Raw genomic sequence first — 18,994 nt, forward strand, 5'->3', positions numbered from 1 at the left:
ATTCAGTCCTACCATGCGATGATTTATTATTCTATACCGTTGCTTAATTAATCCTCCTACAAGTTCAACTCTGATCAGATCATTTGCCTACTTACAAACGTTACTTCCTGCTGTCAACAAAATTAACTCCATATTTGATGTCCTTCACAGTATGTAACCTCCCTTTCTAGCACCAGCATTATCCTCATGTCCATCAAAACACATTCACTGGCCATTATTCAAATAGTCCCAAGCCTTTCTATTCCTTTTGATGTTACCTCTTGTCTAAGAAGACCCTCACTTCTTTGTCTATCAGAAGCCTATCAACTTTCAAGGCCAACTCAAATAGCACCTCTATTGTGGAGATCTATTTTGATCCCCCCATCTGGAAGTAATTTCTCCTTTGTGTCCCTATGACATTTTCTTTGTCCCTCTCCACTTACTGTATGCTGCCTTGTACTTAAAGCATTTACATGAAAAACACAGTGGGGAAGTATAAGGCACCCTAAACTAGAATTAAAACACATGACTTCTAATATGGGCTCTTACATGTAAAAAACAGATTAAAAATAATACCTATTTTGTTTATCTCACAGAGATGAAAATATAAAATCATGTGAAAGCATTTTAAATTAAATTATAAACTAATATATTAGTGCATATATTATCTCTATTGTTACATTAATTGAAGATTATGCAAGTAATTATAAAATCAAAATTGTTCTGAGTGCTCTGAGGAGAGGTGCACAATGAATGCTATGTGAGAAGAGAAGCAACTGTCCTGGTCAGGAATCTCTCAGAAGGCCTCCCTAAGGAAGTGAATTGGGCTGAGGACTGAAGAAAGAGTGGGAGTTAACAAGGCACAGAGATAAGAAAAAGGGTGTTTCAGGCAGAAAGGATAGCATGTGCAGAAGTTCTAGGAAAAGGGAAAGCATAGTACACTGAGAAACAAGTGTACAAGATGAGACTGTAGTGGTAGAAAGGTCAGTTAGCCTATGTTTGTAGGGAAACAGCTCTACCCTGGCACCTCGGCAACTGAATGTCTCCACACATGCCATGTAGGCAAGGCTCCGCTATTACCAGAATGCCCTTTGATTCTCCTTGGGACATGTAAAGACAGGTCGTCTTGTAAGAAGTTAAAGGCCATTTCTCCTCTGCCTCCTTAGCTTGCAGGAGGTTCCTTATCTTGCATGAGGCTGTCTCCTGGTTCCAGTAAGTATAGGACTTTTCACCTTGCCCCTTTCAGGTACAGCTGCTTAATTGCAGCCTTTTGAGAGTTGACTCCTCAAAAACAAAGCAACCCACCATTTGTGTCATCTGGCCCCTCCAGTTCAGTGCCATTTTATGGGATTAGGGATGCAAGCAGCTGATACCACACTGATCTTGTTTTGTCCTCTGTAAATAATAAACTGTCTAAATTCATTTGGGTCTCTTGTGTCTTTACAGTCAATTCTAGGGAGGTGAGGCAAGACTTTGTAGCAGCTGCCTTCCTCCTGCTGCTTGGGGACTGACTGACCATGTGACAGTATGGAACCCTGTAGGGGATGTTAATGATTTGGATTTCTTATTCTGAGAGTTATGGGGAGCCACTGAAATGATTTTTTAAAAAAAGAGGGGACATAATTGAATTTTCATTTTGAAAAAATCAGTCTATGGAGTCTATTAAAGAGAATGGATCTGAGAGAGGACAGAGTGGGTGCAAGAAAAGTAGCTAAGAAGTGACTGCGTCGGTTAAGCAAGAAAATGAAAGTAACTCGGTCTAAGTGGTGGTAGTAGTAGGCAGAGTCAAAGAGAATGGACTGATTTGAGAGATATATAGAAGGTAAAAATGGGTTTTATGCAGAATCAAGTGGAGTGCTTTCTTGGGCAGCATATTGTTTCACTGCCTTCCTTTTAGTATAGCAATATCTACCTTAAGTTCATTCACTATTTCAAAGATAAAGGCAAATATATATGGAAGCACTTCACCCATTTATTCCCCCCTCATTGATACCTCCTTTCTTGAGCCCTCCATCCTCCTCCTAATGCAATCGAGGCCTGTGCTATAGTTGTCATCCTGGAACTTCCTTTCATTAAGCTCCTAAACTAAATCCATGATTCCTGAATTCTTGACTTTTTCTTTTTTGGTTAACTGCTTTGTTTTATTGTGCTCATCCTTAAATTGCCTGTTGAGAGTTCAGTTTTCTGAATCTTCGAATGTATTAAGATGTCTTTATTTTACTTTCACACTTAATAGTTTGGCTGGGTATAGATCACAGGGTTGAAAAATCATTTTCTCCAGGATTTTTAAGTTCATTGTCCCCCAGCATCCAGTGTTGCTGATAAAAATACTAACACAACTTCAATTTTTGTTTCTTAGAAGCATTTATGATTTTCTCTTTATCCATGACGTTCTGAAAAGTTGCAATTACTCCTCCTTTGTAGATCTCTCATTCATCCTAATTAGCACTAAGTAAACCTTTTTTTTTTTTTTTAAATTTCATTGGGAATACTGGGGAACAGTGTGTTTCTCCAGGGCCCATCAGCTCCAAGTCGTTGTCCTTCAATTCAGCTGTGGAGGGCAGCCCCAAGTCCAGTCACCACTTTCAATCTTTAGTTGCAGGGGGCACAGCCCACCATCCAATGTGGGAATCGAACCGGCAACCCAATTGTTCATAGTTTGTGCTCTAACCAACTGAGCCATCTGGCCGCCCCCTAAGTAAGCCTTTTTGATGTGCAGATTTATGTTTTACTTCAAGTCTAGATAATTTTCTCAAATTACTTCTTCTGATTTGTTCCTTTTGTCTTTCTGGAACACTTATTAGTCACTATCAGACTCCTAGATTGCCCCCTTTGTCTCTCTTATTTTCTCCTTGCCTTTTTGCTTTCATTTAGATTGTATTGACTTTATTTTCTGGCCTTCCAGCTAAGCTATTTTTTTTCCAATCATAGTTTTTACTTCCTTCTACTTGCTCTCACTCTTTAATTGCTCTTTTTTTCATGCCATCCTATTCTGTTTTATGGTTTCACTTTAAACTTTAATTTTTTTGAGGTTACTAATTAGTTTATATCTTATTACATTCCTGAATTATCCCATTGCTCCTTCATCCACCTTCTGTTTACTTATTTTGGGCTTTCTTTTACATGTTCTAGATTTTCCTCAAATGTCTCTTCATCCTTGGTTAGACAACCAAGGCAGTCCAATTCTATCTCCATTTAACAAATGAGAAAATTGATTCATACAGAGGTTAAGTAACATGTTCAAGACTATGCAAATAGTAAACAGCAAATTTGAGATTCTAATTCAGGTAGTCTAATTCCAAAGCCTGTTCTCTCAACCACCCTCCCTCCCTTGCTACACTAGCTGCCCAATTTTCCCCAAATAATGCATTTAATTTATTTAGGAAAGGAATCTACTATTTTTGGGTGGCAAGACTAGGAGGAAATGCCTTGCAGGTTGTTGTTTTGCAATAAGAGATAAGGAGTTGCTTTCTCTTTAATCCAAGGACTTAATAAATGTATTTCTACAGATTACCACAAGATGGTGCACGTGGCTGTACACATTTGTTCCTAGTGCTGAAAACTAGTAGTAAGGATCTGGGACTCTAATTTTAAAGATTCTGGGGACTTCCAAAAATTTCAAGGCAGAGTTAGCAAGCCTTGTCAGGAATGAGGACTGTGTACAAATTTGTTCATAGAATACTAACATATGGATATTACCAAAGTGACAAAGACTTTTCACTACATTTCTGTTGAAATGGCACTTAGAAAATATTAAGTGCTCTCCCACCCCCCACTCCACCGCTACATCCTGCAAATTGTCTGAATTTCTCTTATTAACAAGTATAAGCTTACAGAAATTTGTAATTGGAAAAATAACGTTCTCAGAGAAAATTGACCTAAGTAAGCTGTACTCTCAGGTATATTTTAAAGTTAACAGATTCCATACTTCATCACTTTCATAACCCAAAATGCATACATTTTCATATACTAAAAGTCCCTAGTTCCAAGTATTTAGAGTAAAACAAATATATTACTGTCAACTAGAAATGTATTTAAGGAAAATATTTAAAATTAGGTTAATGGAGTCAATAATGGCTGGTGGAACAAGGGTCAGTTGCTTGGAAAAAACCTGAAAATAGTCGGCATCTCTGACACACTTAGCCTCATATCCTAATTGTGAATTCAAATGATTTCATCTGTGCATAAGCTGCTGAAGTTAATATTGCTAAAAGAATATTACTTTGACTTCTGCAGTTTCTAATTTATGTTAAGCATAGATTTATGCACTTTATATTTTTACTTTTTAAACAAAAGAGCATCTCTGTTTAATTTTTTGTCAAATATCATTTTGTTATTTATTTATCAAGAAAAGAATCACACTGAAGTCCTTGCCTTTGCAATCTAATGCACGTACACACCAAAGAGCATAAAGAAAAGCAGACTGCCTTTTGACTAGTATTTAAATGTGCACACTTCCAAAGTGCCTGGGCACTGGTTTTATCCTTGCATTCTTCAAGTACATTAAATTTTCATACTCTGAATGGCATAGCAAATGCAAATGAGTTTATTAATGTCAAATAAATTTTATTAAAATTAAAGCCCATACTTCTCATTGAGAATGCATTTAAAGGATCAGAAGTTTAAATGCCTAAACCTCATATATTAAGAGGTAATTGGCCTGAAAAAAATTTAAATTTTTTACAACTAAAAAAGTATATTTTTCACATTGCCATATCTTAAACATAGCAAAAATATTTTTCCTTAAATTCTACACAAATTTTACCTCTTGGACTATAATTATATATGAGAAAACTGCTGTTAAAATAATGTTTTCAGAGTTGTAGAAAGCATAAAAAGAATTTTTAATTATATACACTTAGGTGCATACTTTTGTTTTTATATATGGTCCTACAATTTGACAATATACAATAGTAAAATATTTGTTGAACTTGCAACCACATTTGGAAACAATTGTTTAGCAACTATAGTCCCTGAGCTAAGTATCAGTTTGTATCATTTAATAATATGGTCTGACAAGAGGTCAGAAAAACTAAAATTTGGATTGATTTGATAAAGCCCAAATTTCGTTGTCACAACAACCTTAGTAGGGTAAATATGACTTCTTCATTGTGTCTGTTACTGAGAAAGAAAATGAAGACACTGTGTGTATATTATGTTTCAAGGTATACTTGTGTATTATGATGGGGATATGTGAAATTTGCGTATAAGAACTGAATTATACAATTGAGATATTAATAAGATTTGGGATGGTTATGTATATTGGGAAGGGTGTGTATATGTGTGTAATAAAACATTATCTGTCTGATGGAAAGCATCTTTTATCTGTTTTCACAGAGTTGTGCTGAATATGTGGGGAAATGTTGCCCTTATAAAAGGCTCATACTAGTAGGAAGTATAGTAAACATTTCAATTTTTTACTACTGTTGCAACCAACAGAAACAATTCAAGCTATTTTTAAAAACAGTTGATAGGTGGGGTTTTTTAATGTATTAAAACAAAATATATGAACACAGATACCTCACAAAACCCAAAAGCTGTAATGCAGCTAGGCATCAGGAGGCACTGAAACCAAGAAATGGAGTCATCAGCACCCTAGCTCTGGCATTCTCATCTTTGCTGCTCTCTGTACCTCTGCTTTACACTTCTCGTCCACTGTCCAGCTATATATGATTCTTTCTGCCCGTGGTAAAAGATGGCTATCTGACAGCTCAGAGATTATATTATTTTAGTGCAGTCCTAACTCTAAATTGTCCTTCTTTGATTGAGGTATTTCCTTCCTTTTGGGAATTTGGCTTTGGGACTGAATGAAAGAAGGTCACTTGGGTCCTGATAATTTTGCTGCCAGAAAAATAGTGGCCAAATGGAGATCTGAGAATGTAGTGTAAATAAGACAAACATAGCTTTCTTCTGGGATTTGGAAGTCAGTTCTAAGGAAAAGAGGATGATTGAAAGCTAGGCAGAAACCCTTCTTTGTTTTTTATATCCAAATATATACAACCATGAGATTTCTTTTTCCTTCAGAAAAAAAAAAAAAAGGAAATGGAAAGTACTTCCTTCAAAAATAAGATGTAGCATTATAACATCAACAATGGTAACATTTAGAAAGCACTTCATTAGTTTACAAAACAATTTCACATACACTTTTTTCATTTGCTTATTAACACAACCATTTAAGTAGGTATTCCTCCAATTTCATTCAACAGATACTTACTGAGGACCTACAACGTACCTCTTTCAAGGTATGTTTCGGAGACAGATGATAGGACATGCTGTCATACTGAATATGGGGTAAGGGAAATGGAATAATCGGGAATGATTCCTAGGTTACAGTATTGAGCAACTTGGTAGATGAACAGATGATAGTACCACTAACTGAAATGAAGACTGGGAAAGAAATGAGTACACTAGGTGTAAGATGGAGAAAGGGAGAAGAGATCACAAGTTCAGATGTGGATATGTTGAAATAAAGGTATTCATTCAGTAGACCTCTTGATATATCGGTGGCATTTAAGATCACCTAGGAAAATAATGTAGACAGAAAAAGGGAGGCCTGGGACTGAGTCTTAGGTAACTCCACCATTTAGAAGTCGGAGATAGAATGGGTAAGGGAAACATAATGAAAAAAGTAGTCTTTGAGAAAGAAGGCAAGTCAAGGAAGAGTAGTCATGGAAACATTTCTCTATTTGCTTATTAACCACAACCATTTAAGCAAGTATTTTAAGAACAGGCTTAAGACAAAAACAAAAGACTTATCAGTGGTGTTGAATGCAGCTAAGAAATACTGTTATCCTCATTTTACAGATTTGAAAACTAAAGCTCAGAGAAATTGTAATTTGCAAAGATCACAACAGGTAGTACCTATCAGAGCCAAGATATGTAGTAGAACCCACATTTCTGACTCAAATTATTTGTCTTTTTATTTACGTATATATAAATATAGAAAAGTACACACTCGTACAAATATGTACAGCACAATGCATTATCATCTGCATAATCAACACCTAGATCATGTAACAGAGAATTATCAGCATCCTTAAAAGCCAATCTTATGCCCCCTTTCAGTCACCTCTGCCAAAAGTATCCCTTATCCTGGCTTTCAATAGCATAGATTAGTATATTGGTTTTCTAGGGCTGCCATAACAAAGTACCACAACCTGCATGGTTTAAAACAACAGAAATGTATTCTTTTATGGTTCTGAAGTCTAGAAGTCTGAAATCAAGCTGCTGGCACAAACATACTCCCTCTGAAACCTCTAGGGGAGGATCCTGCCTTACCTCTTCCAGCTTCTGATAGCTCTACAAGTTCCTTAGCTTGTGACAACATAACTCCAATTTCTGCCTCTCTTTGCATGACTGCTTTTTCTCTGGATCTGTGTCTTTACATAGAGTTCTCTTCTCTGAATCTGTGTATCTTTTCTCTTCTTATAAGGACACCAGTCATATTGAATTAGAGTGGATTCTCATTTTAACTTGACTACATCTGCAAAGACCCTCTTTCCAAATAAGGTTACATTCACAGGTATCAGGAATTCAAATGTCAATGTATGTTTTGGGGGGACACAATTCAATCCATAATAATATTACCTATTTTTATAATTTATATAAATGGAATCACATAGTATTATCTTTTTTGTGTCTGACTTATTTTGCTTAGCATTATGTTAATGAAATCCATTCATATTGTGTGTAGCTATAGGTCATTCATTCTCATTGTTCTATAGTAGGAGTTGCCAAGTTATGGTCCATGGGCCAGCCACCTATTTTTGTAAATAAAATTTTATTAGAACACAGCCATGCTCATTCACCTATATATTATCTATGGCTGCTTTTGAGTTACAGACACAGAGTTGTGTAATTGCAAAGGAAACCATGTGGTCTGTACACCTAAAATATCTGGCCCTTTAAGAAATAGTTTTCCAACCCTGTAGAATTCTGTTGGGTCGTTATACACAATTTATTTGTCCACTGAACTGATGATGAATATTTTGCTGGTTTCTAGTTTAGGGCTAATATGATAGTAGCACTATGAAAATTCCAAAATATGTCTTTTGGTGAACACATATTCACACTTCTGTCAGGTATATACCCAGAAGGGGAACTGCTAGCTTATAGAATATGCATATGTTAAGCTTTAGTAAATATTGCTGGTTTTCCACAGAAGTTGCACCAATTTATATTCACATTAGTGATTGAGATTAATGGCTGTTACACAGCCTCAGCAATACTTGGCATTTTCTTTTCCATTTAAGTCCTTTCAGTAGAGTGATTTCATTATAAGTTAATTTTTATTAAATATCCTTTGATAAGTTCTTGACTGTTTGGATATCCTCTACTTTGAAGTGTCTGTTCAATCTTGTGCTCATTTTTCTAATAACTTATCTTTTTCTTACAGACACAGTTCTTTATATATTATGTATAATAGTTATTTGCTAGTGTATTAGTTTGCTAAGGCTGCCATAACAAAGTACCACAGACTAAGTGGCTTAAACAACAGAAATTTATTTTCTCACAATTCTAGAGGCTACAGTTCCAAGATCCAGGTGTCAACAGAATTGGTTTTTTTCCTTAGCTTATAGATGGTAATCTCTCCCTGTGTCTTCACATGGTCTTCCCTCTGTGTGTGTTTGTGTCCTAATTTCCTCTTCTTAAAAGGATACCAGTCATATTGGATTAGGACCCACCCTAATTACCTCATTTTAATTTTTTTTAAATTGGGGAATATTGGAGAACAGTGTGTTTTTCCAGGACCCATAGCTCCAAGTCAAGTTGTTGTTTTCAATCTAGTTGTGGAGGGCGCAGCTCACTGGCCCTATGTGGGAATCGAACCAGCAACCTTGGTGTATGAGCACTGCACTCCAACCAACTGCGCCAAACAGCCGCCCTAATTGCCTCATTTTAACTCAACTAACTCCTTCCAGACTATATCCAAATACCATCACATTTGAGGTACTGGAGGTTAGGACTTCAACATATGGACACAATTCAAACCATAACAGCCAGGTATATGTATTGTAATTTTTTTCTCACACTCTGTGGCTGTCTTTCTCTCTCTTAATGGTGTCTGTTAATGAACAGAAGTTTTTAATTTTAACATGGTCAAATACATCAAATGTTTTTATTAGAACTTCTGTGTCCATTTAAGAAATCTACCTATTCCAAGGTCTTGAAGATCTATTTTTATTCCTAGAGGTTTTATTATTTTCCTTTCACGTTTAAATCAACCATATATTTGGCAATAAGTTTTGTGTAGGGTATGATGACAGGGTCAAGATACTATTTTTTCATTATGGACATCCACTTGATCCAGCATCATTTTTTAAAAACACCATTCTTTCTTCACTGCATGATACTATCGCTTTTGTCATGACACTGATTTTGAGTGACACTGATGAATCAGTGACTATATATCTGTAGGTCCATTTCAGAACTCTACTCTATTTAATTGGTTAATGTATCTATCCTATGCCTACATCACATTCTCTTACTATCTCCTGTTTAATAACAGCTCCTGATATCTAGTAAAGTAAGTTGTCCAGTTATGTTTTCTTTTTTCAAGTTTATCTTGACTATTCTTGTTCTTTTGAATTTTTGCATGAATTTATAATCAGTGTATTGTTTCAGAGAAAAAAAAAGCCCTGCTAGGATTGGGATTGCATTGAATCTAAAGATTAATTTGAGGAGAATTGACATCTTTATAATATTGAATCTTTTAATCCTTAAAATGGTATATCAATTAATTATGTTTCCCTTAACTTCCCTGCAATAATGATTTTTAGTTTTCATGTAGTGGTATTAAATATCTGTTGCTACCGTATTACTAGGTATTAGAAATTTCTGAAGCTATTGTAAATGGTATTTTTAAAATTATGATTTCTATCTCTTTTTTTGTTGGCATATAATAATACAATTGACATTTAAATTGAAATATAGTTCATACCATAAAATCCACCTTTTTAAAGTATACTATGTTTTTAGTATATTCCCAAGGTTGTACAACCATCACTATAGTCCAATTCCAGAACACTGTCATCACCACAAAAATAAATCATGTTCCTATTAGAAGTTACTCCTCATTTTTTTCTATCTCTGGACCCTGGCAACCAATAATCTATACACTCCCTCATATCCATATATTTGCTTTAATGCAAACTAAGAGCAAATATAGCTATTTACCTTTATTAGGTCCTGTTACAGTCGATCTATCTGAATGTTTAGAATGGGAAATCTCTGTTTCTAATTTTTTTCGTATAACAATTTGATTTCCAAACCTCTTGGGTCCTAAGTAAAAGACTGTAAATTTCCGCTGAATATCAAGTCCAACTGGAAAGAGGAAAAAAGCATACAAGTGCTTATTGAAATAATATAAATTCATACATGAGGCCATTTATTTGTTTTTATATCTCTTATATTTTTATACCTTTTTGAACTAAAAGAGCTAATAAGTCCAGGAAATAAAAATGCAAAGAAAAAAGTTTAAAAAGGAAAGTTTATGCATTATCATAGAAATCAATGTTTCCACAATAACTGAAATTTAACTATCTTGGAAAATAAAATACCTATAAATGAACAGATAAAATTTTAATTTTGTTATCCTTGTCCATGCTCTTTTACATATCTAAATGCATGAAATTTCCTTTGAATGATTCATATTATTTAAATAAATTACTTTTACCCAATATCATTTACTTATATTATTGTCCTGTTTCAGCATAAAGGAAATAATTTTTAAGTGGTACATTCTTTGCATTCACATCTTTATCACTTCAGTGAACTTACCATATTCAGAACTAATTAGATTTATGCTAAGATCTTCAGATTTAAGAGCTCTCTTCACATCAATCTTTTTAGCCCAATTGCCAGCTTTTAGCAAAACAGAATCCCTGAAAAAGAGTAGTATATCATTTAATTAATTATCAGAACACTAAATGAAATAATATATTAATATTTAAGAGCTGATTGATCCTAACATAGGTCCTATCTGGTAGTAAACTGGAGTCAGTACTGAAAACTACTTTCCTTAGACTCTTAGAAGAGGAAATGGAGTGTCAGTGATAGCACTACAACCATAATTTTCTTAACTACGCATTGACCCAACAGTTGATTCCAAGTTACATTGACTCATTGTAGGCCTACCTGAATATATAGTTGCTATCAATAACCCATGAGCTTACTCCTAAATCACTACCACTTTAAAATAGCTATACATAACTTGTACAACTTTGTGAGAACTTCAATAGTATCTTTAAAATTGATATAAAATAATTTGTATCTAATAACATCACAAACTAATCAACAACCAATTTTGTGATTGAATTTATTTTAGTCTCATGTAGTCAGGGCTGTCATTAGATTTAGTTGTCACAGAAAATAAAGATTCCCATTTTTATTTAGGAGATTCCCATTTCAGAGTCACTGCCATTCCTGAATTTACAAGTACATACAGTAATATGGTTAAAAGTATAGGCTCTGGAGTCAGAATGCTTGGGTTCAAATCTAGATTTTAAACTACCTATATGACCTTGAACAAACTGATTAAATACTCTTGGTCTAAATTTCTTCCTGTACAACAAGTAAATAATAATAGCACCTATCTCTTATGATGGACGATTAAACAATTAAATACCTGGAACCTACTAAGTGCTCAAAAAATATTAGCTATAGCTATAACTGACATACTTAGAGCTTGCTTATGACATGCTGGGGAAAAAATAAAAGTATTAGCAGGAAAGCTGAAGTGAAAATTATAGAATGTCATGCTAGAGAACTAGGTATAAGGGAAGTACCACCTTTATATACTTGATCTGGTTTGGCTGGATCCTACAATGGAGCTATAGTAGTTTGTTAGATTTAAATTTGGAAATAGAAGATATATTTTGAAGTGAGTGGGAGGAAGATTACAATCAAAGAGGAGTAAGGTCATGGATAACTGGAAATAAGAAAGTTCAGCAGCTACTAAAGGTCATCTATATTCACTTGTTTGAAACCATGGTGATAGATTTTATATTTTGATCATTAGAGTACTAAATATAACAATCTAAAATGACAATGTAACCCAATGTTAATATCTTTAATAGACAAATAAAGAAACTATCCCATTCTAGTGTCAGGAAAATGGAATTTAATTAATCCCACAGTGATTATATTATATTTTCTCTCAGTGGAATTTATCTTTTTACAGTATATGTTTAAAAATAAAATCAAATAGAAATTTTACACTTACATAATTTTGTGCTTAAAAACCAGTTGATTATCTGCATCCCCTATGATTAAGGTAACATAGTGAACATCTGGTGCTGTTCTTTTAGTTTGCAGCTGTTCAAAGTTTCTTAATATAATGGTCACTAATATTTCTGCCATGGTATCATTATATCTTGCAATCTTTAAAAAAGGATAGGCATAAAGAGTGTTAAAAATAACCTTACTACTCATACTCAGATCCAAGTCAGCTATGGATAGCTTATTCCTGAAACAACAATCAAAATATCTAAAAAAAAACCCCCGAAAATATTTACCTGTTCCACTTCAAGTTCATATTTTGGAAGATACATCACTGTTTCTTTTATCTGAGTTCCAAAAGGGGGATGTCTGTTTAAAATCTAAAAACATTTATATCATTATATTCTTACCACAACACTAAAGTTCTTTTAGTAAAATATTTTTTAGAGTCCATAGTTTTAATAATGCTTACTACTTAAAACTTAAGTTAAAATACTTATGACTATGAGGAGAAAAATAATTTTTAATAGAAATAAACACAGAAAAGTTAAGCTTTAGAGCAGGGTGTCCAAACTTTTTCAACGTTTTTTACCAAGGGCCATATGCAGTAAAATACACAAACAGCCGGGCCACTCACTCGAGGTGAAGTACGTATTGCCTCACCTGGTTTATTTAAGTAAACTAAATATATTTTTGGAATTTGCTGCGGGCCAATTAACAATGGACTGCAGACCGCAGTTGGCCCGCCGGCCGCAGTTTTGACACCCCTGCTTTACAGTTTAGATAGAATACAGGTAACAAGAGGAATAAGTGAATATTAAATACCAATTCAAGTTCCCTTGCATCTGTTTCTTCTATTTTTTTAAAGGAAGTCAAACCTGCATTTACCATTGCATTTGACAATGTTATACCTGTGGAAAATTAATCAAATAGCAAGTTTTTAAACAATCCATTTAAAACTAAGTCTATACTTAAATATTTACATTAGGAAAAAAATTGTTACAGATCGAGACCAATAACAAATTTTTAAAAGTTTTTTTAAAAAGTTTTCAGTTGGATTAATTGGACTGTGACATTATTCAATTGTTCATATTTTCTTTTTCAAACTAAAACATGCATTTGATTGATAAAAGAAAGAGGAATTCTTTGGTTCACATGAAGACTCAACCCTTAGTTTTATCATATATCATCCATACAGCGAGTAGCAAGAAACACTTACTGTTATACTCATGTTTAAAAAAAGACGACATGATTCAGGAATGGGAATATTGCTTCATGAAGCTATGGCATACTGACCATATCCGTCTTAAGAGTTCTCTCTGTTTCTGTACCTAACTCAGAGATTTTTACTTTTCTGCCTGAAATTTCCAATGCCTTTCCATTGCATTTAGAATAAAATGGTAATTTCCTTACTGTGGCCGAACTCCCTTATCTATATGACTTGACCACGGCCTCTATCACCCATCTAATTTCCTACTATTTTCCTCTTGCTGAATACTCTCCAGCTACACTGCTTTAATTTTGTTCCTTATCAAGTTCACTTACATCTTTGGACATTTTTTTTTCTTTATGCTTTATGAAACTGAAATCTAAAATTCTTACACTCATATAAATAAATTTAACCAAATCCCCAAACAGAAGATATTGTCAGAAGTATAAAAGTCCAAAATATTAACACATATATTACTGGTGATGATATGACACTCCTATTTCCTTACTTATATCTTTATTCTTTCTTGGGAATTTCTCTTACTCATTCTTTGTTTTAAAATAAGTTTTCATTTTTCAATTACAGTTAACATACAATATTATATCAGTTTCAGGTGTATAACATAGTGATTAGACATTTATATAACTTACAAAATGATCACCTTAAGTCTAGTACCCATCTGACACCATACAGTTATTATATTATTGACTATATATTCTCTATGCTGTACTTTACATCCCCATCACTGGTTTTATAACTAGCAATTTGTACTTCTTAATCCTTTTCCCTTTTTTGACCCAGGCCCCAACTCCCCCCTAGCTGGCAAGCATCAAACTGTGCTCTGTATCTGAGTTTGTTTTATTGGTTTGTTTATTTGGTTTTTAGATTCCATATATAAGTGAAATCATATGGTATTTGCCTTTCTCTGTCTGACTTACTTCCATTAGCACAATACCCTCCAGGTCCATCCATGTTGTCACAAATGGCAAGATTTCCTTCTTTTTTATGGATAATATTTCATTGTATGTATGTATCACATCTTTAACCATTTATCTATCGATGGACACTTAGGTTGCTTCCATATCTTGGCTATTGTAAATAATGCTGCAATGAATAGAGGGATGCGTATGCTTTTTGAATTAATGTTTTGGATTTCTTTATTTAAACATCCAGAAGTGAAATTGTCTCCTGTTACAGCCTTTGTTTTAAAATCTATTTGTCTGATACAAGTATTGCTACTTCAAATTACTTGTTTCTATTTGCATGAAATATCTTTTTCCATCCCTTTACTTTCAGACTGCATCTTTTGATCTGAAATGAGACTTTTGTAAGCATCATATGTATGGGATTTGTTTTCTTCTCCATTCATCCACCCTATATATTTTGATTGGAGCATTTAATCCATTTAAATTAATTATTGATAAGTATGTAGTTATTGCAATTTTGTTATATTTTTATTTTTTCTTCTTCTTAAAAAAGTCCCTTTAACATTTCTTGTAAAAGTGGTTTGGTGGTAATGAACACCTTTAGCTTTTTCTTGTTTAGGAAGTTCTTTATCTGTCCTATTTTAAATGATAGTCTTGCTGGATAGAGTAATCTTGGTTGTAGGTCCTTACTTTTCATCACTTTGAATATTTTATGCCAATCACTTCAGGCCTGCAAAGTTTCTGTTGAGAAATCAGCTGACAGTATTATGGGAGCTCCCTTGTAGTAACTAACAGCTTTTCTCTAGCTACTTTTAAGATTCTCTCTTTGTTTTTAGCCTTTGGCATTTTAATTATGATGTGTCTTGGTATGGGCCTCTTGCTGAATCTTGTCTGGGACTCTCTGAGCTTCCTCAACTTGTATATCCATTTCTTTCACGAGGTTAGGGAAGTTTTCCATCATTATTTATTCAAATAGGTTTCCAATTCCTTCCACTCTCTTCTCCCTGTCTGGTACTCCTCTGATGCAAATACTGGTATGCTTGATGTTGTCCCAGAGGCGCTTAAACTATCCTCATTTTTAAATTTATTTTCCTTTTGCTGTTGATTAGGTGTTTACCTTGTCTTGAAAATCACTGATTCAGTCCTCTGCTTCATCTAATCTACTGTTGCTTCCCTCTAATGGAGTCTTTATTTCAATTATTGTATTCTTCTTTTTAATTATTGTATTCTTTTTATGGTTTCTATCTCCACTTTCATGTTTCCTATCTCTGTTGAAAATCTCACTAAATCATCTACTCTTCTCCTTCATCATTCTAATAACCAGTGTTTTGAGCTCTGCAGCTGGTAGAGTGCTTGTCTCCATTTTGTTTAGTCCTTTTTCTGGAGTGTTGTTCTGTTATTTGGGACGTTTCTTTGTCTCCTCATTTGCCTTCCTGTGTTTATGTCTACGTATTAGGTAGGACTGCTATATCTCTGGTCTTGGTAGAGAGGCCTTATGTAGTAGGTGTCCTATGGGGCCAGGTGACACAGTTTCACTGGTCACCTGAGCAGGGTGCTCCAGGTATGTCTCTTGTATGGGCTGTGTGTGCTCTTCTGTTGTAGCTGAGCCTTGATTGCTGTTGGCATGTCAACAGGATGGATTGACCTTCAGGCTGATTGGCTATGAGGAATGGCCATGACTATAGCAGATGAGCTGTTGTGCAGGGGCTGACCCTATCAAGTAGGATTTGCTTTAGTTGGGTCTGGTGCCTGTGGAGTCTGTTCTTTGGGTGTTTCATTTGTGGAGGAGATTGGGTGGTACTCTAGTGTGGTCTGAAGCTGGCCACCAAATGTGTTGGTTCTGGGGCTTCTTGGAAGGGACTCTGGTGCAGGCCAAGGTCAGTTGCTGCCTGTGCCTGGCCCGGGGCCACTTGGTATAAGCTACAATGTGATCTGCTGAAAGTTGCCACTTCTGCTAGGCTTGGAGGCACCCGAAAGAGGCTAAGCTGTAAACCAAGGTTAGTTGCTACTAGTGCTGGTCTTGGAGCCATTTAGCAAGAGGTTACCAGGCATGCCAAAGCCAGCAACAGTTTGTTTGGGGTTTGCGAACGTTTAAGATTTTAGAAAGGTCTGCAGCATTAGCAGAAACTGGCCATTTATATAGAAGAACCTCTGAAAGTGGCTTGGGTGGGCCTGCAAGTTGCGTGGGATGGGGTCTTGGGGGAATCACCAGGGTGGGGTGAACAGTTAGCTAGGTTGATGGAGACTCAGACTTGGAGACTGCCTGTGCCTGCAGGCTCTGTAGGGGAGGATTCAAAAACGAACAATGGCATCTGCCAGCACTTCTGTCTGGGAGAAAGCTGCACCTCCAGCCCTTGCCTTGAAGCCAGACAACTCAGTTCCTCCCTATATGTCCCTAGTGCTTTTTGAGCTGCTGCCCCAGTCTAGAACGCAGAGTGAGTCCATCAGCGAGTAAATCCATGCATGGGCCCTTTACTGGGACTGCAGCTACCCTCTGTCTCACTCAGCCACAATCCCTGCTGGTTTTGACAGTTAGAAGTTATGAGGATTTCTCTTCCTGGCACTGGAATCCTGAGCTGAGAGCCTGGTGTGGGCTCACTCCTCAGTGGGGAACCTCTGCAGCTGAGGTATCCCTCCCGTTTCTTGACCACCACACCATGGGTGTGGGGCGAGCTCATTCCATATCTCTACCCTTCTGACAAGTCTTGACATGGCTTTTTCTTTATATCCTTAGTTATAGGACTTCTATCCATCTAGTCTTCAGGCGGTTCTCAATGATGGTTGTTCTGTAGTTTAGTTGTAATTTTGATGTGGTCATGGGAGGTGATAAGTACAGCCTCTTACTCATTCTTGGTATTCATAATTCATCCTAGTATTCATAATACCTTAATGTTCATTTCCATTTCCCCCCAAAACTTCTCCTGAATTTTAATTTTTTAGTTTACCAACATTGTTGAAAATCAATATATTCTTTTATTTCTTTCCAGATGCTTTATAAGAACTTAGATTTGCATTTTTGTTTAGATACTCTCACTTTTCTACTACATGAATTTTTCTGGGCAATGTTTGCTTCTTTCTGTTCAGCTGTACTGATTACGTACGAAAAATATGTTAGTGTTTGGCAATCTGGAAGGTACAGAATTCAACAAATGCCCAGATTGACAATATTCTAGAAAGTCAGAAAGACTGGCTTTTTCAAATATAATAAAAATCATTTAATCAAATATCAAATTTTTCTGTAAATTCATGTTTCCTAAATGTTGTGTGGAACCTTCTTCATGATTGAGAACTCTTGTCTTTGTGGGATGGGTGTGGCATTTGGTTTGCCAGAACTTCTGTAGGAAGGTAAGCCTTTACATCAGGAATCTCTCCTTTACTTTGACCTTACTTTCATCAGCCAATCCCAACCTTCACTCCATCTCCCAGGACTGGTCAGCCCTCTGCAACCCACTGATATCAACTTCAAGGAAATAAAGTAGGAGATCTTTGTTCTAAGGAATAATAAGACAATCCCTAAAGACCTCTTATATGATTTTTTAATGTCCCCAAGATGCATGTAAACTCATAAAGCTAACAAGACTGTCAGCCATGGGGTAACAACTCTTTGTTTAGAGTTCTGGCTATCAAAGAAGGAGTAGAGTCACAAAGCCAAAGGCACCAAACTGGAAAACCCTAGAAAGCTTTAGTCATATCCCAGTCTTTGTAAATGTCACCCTCTAGAGCTTTTTAGTTCACATCCTGAATTAGATCCCAATAGACGGGAAATAATCTTTTGTCTGCAAAATCTCTATGAAGATTAATAATAATATCATACTGTTATTGAAAAAAATAAAATAGTTAAGATATAAATATGTGACATAATTCTCTGTAATGAATTAGGAATGGCCAGGACTGTTAGCTCTGTACCTTGTCATTGAGATCAAAACAGACATAAAAGTGGAAGAGAGAGCAACACATAGTTACCTAATTACTAAAACAAAATTTCACTCTTGGTTTGAAAAGAAATTTAAAAATAAGAGCATTAAGTTTTATTAGGTTTCCCAACTGATTTCAAAGGGAATCCTTTAAGCTGGAGTAAATAAAAATCAGATTTTCAAGCCAAGTAAAATACAGTGCCTCATTTAGGACTACAAACATGGTTTTTCCTTAAAGGTCTATAATCATCTTAGAATAATTTTCCTAACAGTGAAATACAAAATAAATTGCAGATATCAACAAACTGCCTGCCTGTATTCAGTACCTACCAATTTTTTCCAGCTGTTTGGATACATGCAGAGAGTTTTCCCAAAGTTTACATTTAAAACATTTAGCTAAAATCAAACTGTTCAATAGTACAGCAAACTTCTTGTCTTGAAGAGCCACAAAATCTGCCAACCCTAAAAAAAAAGTTTCCAATATTAAATCTAGTATACTAGTTTACTGAAAAAATATTGAAAATCCATTAATACTGTAACATACATCTTGTAATTCGTGAGCCACTTCTGAAAATCTTCGAGGTATCTTGTGTCAAAGCAAAGTCTTGTATGGGAATGCATCCTAGCTGAGCCTGAATAAGACTGGGGGAAATAAGAAATTTCATTATTTTCTTTTAAAATTTCTTAACTCACAGTATTTGACATCAATGACTGAAGTACCTCTCTTAAAATTCTTCTCTGCCTTG

At 35.2% G+C, this 18,994-nt stretch overlaps 1 protein-coding gene across 1 annotated transcript in view; it reads right to left on the reverse strand.

Moving 5' to 3' along the window:
• HFM1 (helicase for meiosis 1) overlaps positions 1-18,994 on the reverse strand; it is a 106,737-nt gene that overhangs the window by 19,322 nt on the left and 68,421 nt on the right. Inside the window, exons 24-30 of the mRNA XM_074335129.1 lie at positions 18,793-18,890; positions 18,579-18,710; positions 13,024-13,109; positions 12,495-12,578; positions 12,203-12,360; positions 10,759-10,862; positions 10,156-10,302 (exon numbers count right to left, since the gene is read on the reverse strand). Of these exons, the coding sequence (XP_074191230.1) occupies positions 10,156-10,302; positions 10,759-10,862; positions 12,203-12,360; positions 12,495-12,578; positions 13,024-13,109; positions 18,579-18,710; positions 18,793-18,890 (809 nt within the window). The remainder of the gene's footprint in view (positions 1-10,155; positions 10,303-10,758; positions 10,863-12,202; positions 12,361-12,494; positions 12,579-13,023; positions 13,110-18,578; positions 18,711-18,792; positions 18,891-18,994) is intronic.

The sequence above is a fragment of the Rhinolophus sinicus genome, linkage group LG06 (genome assembly GCF_036562045.2).
Source record: "Rhinolophus sinicus isolate RSC01 linkage group LG06, ASM3656204v1, whole genome shotgun sequence".
NCBI classification, from domain to species: domain Eukaryota; kingdom Metazoa; phylum Chordata; class Mammalia; order Chiroptera; family Rhinolophidae; genus Rhinolophus; species Rhinolophus sinicus.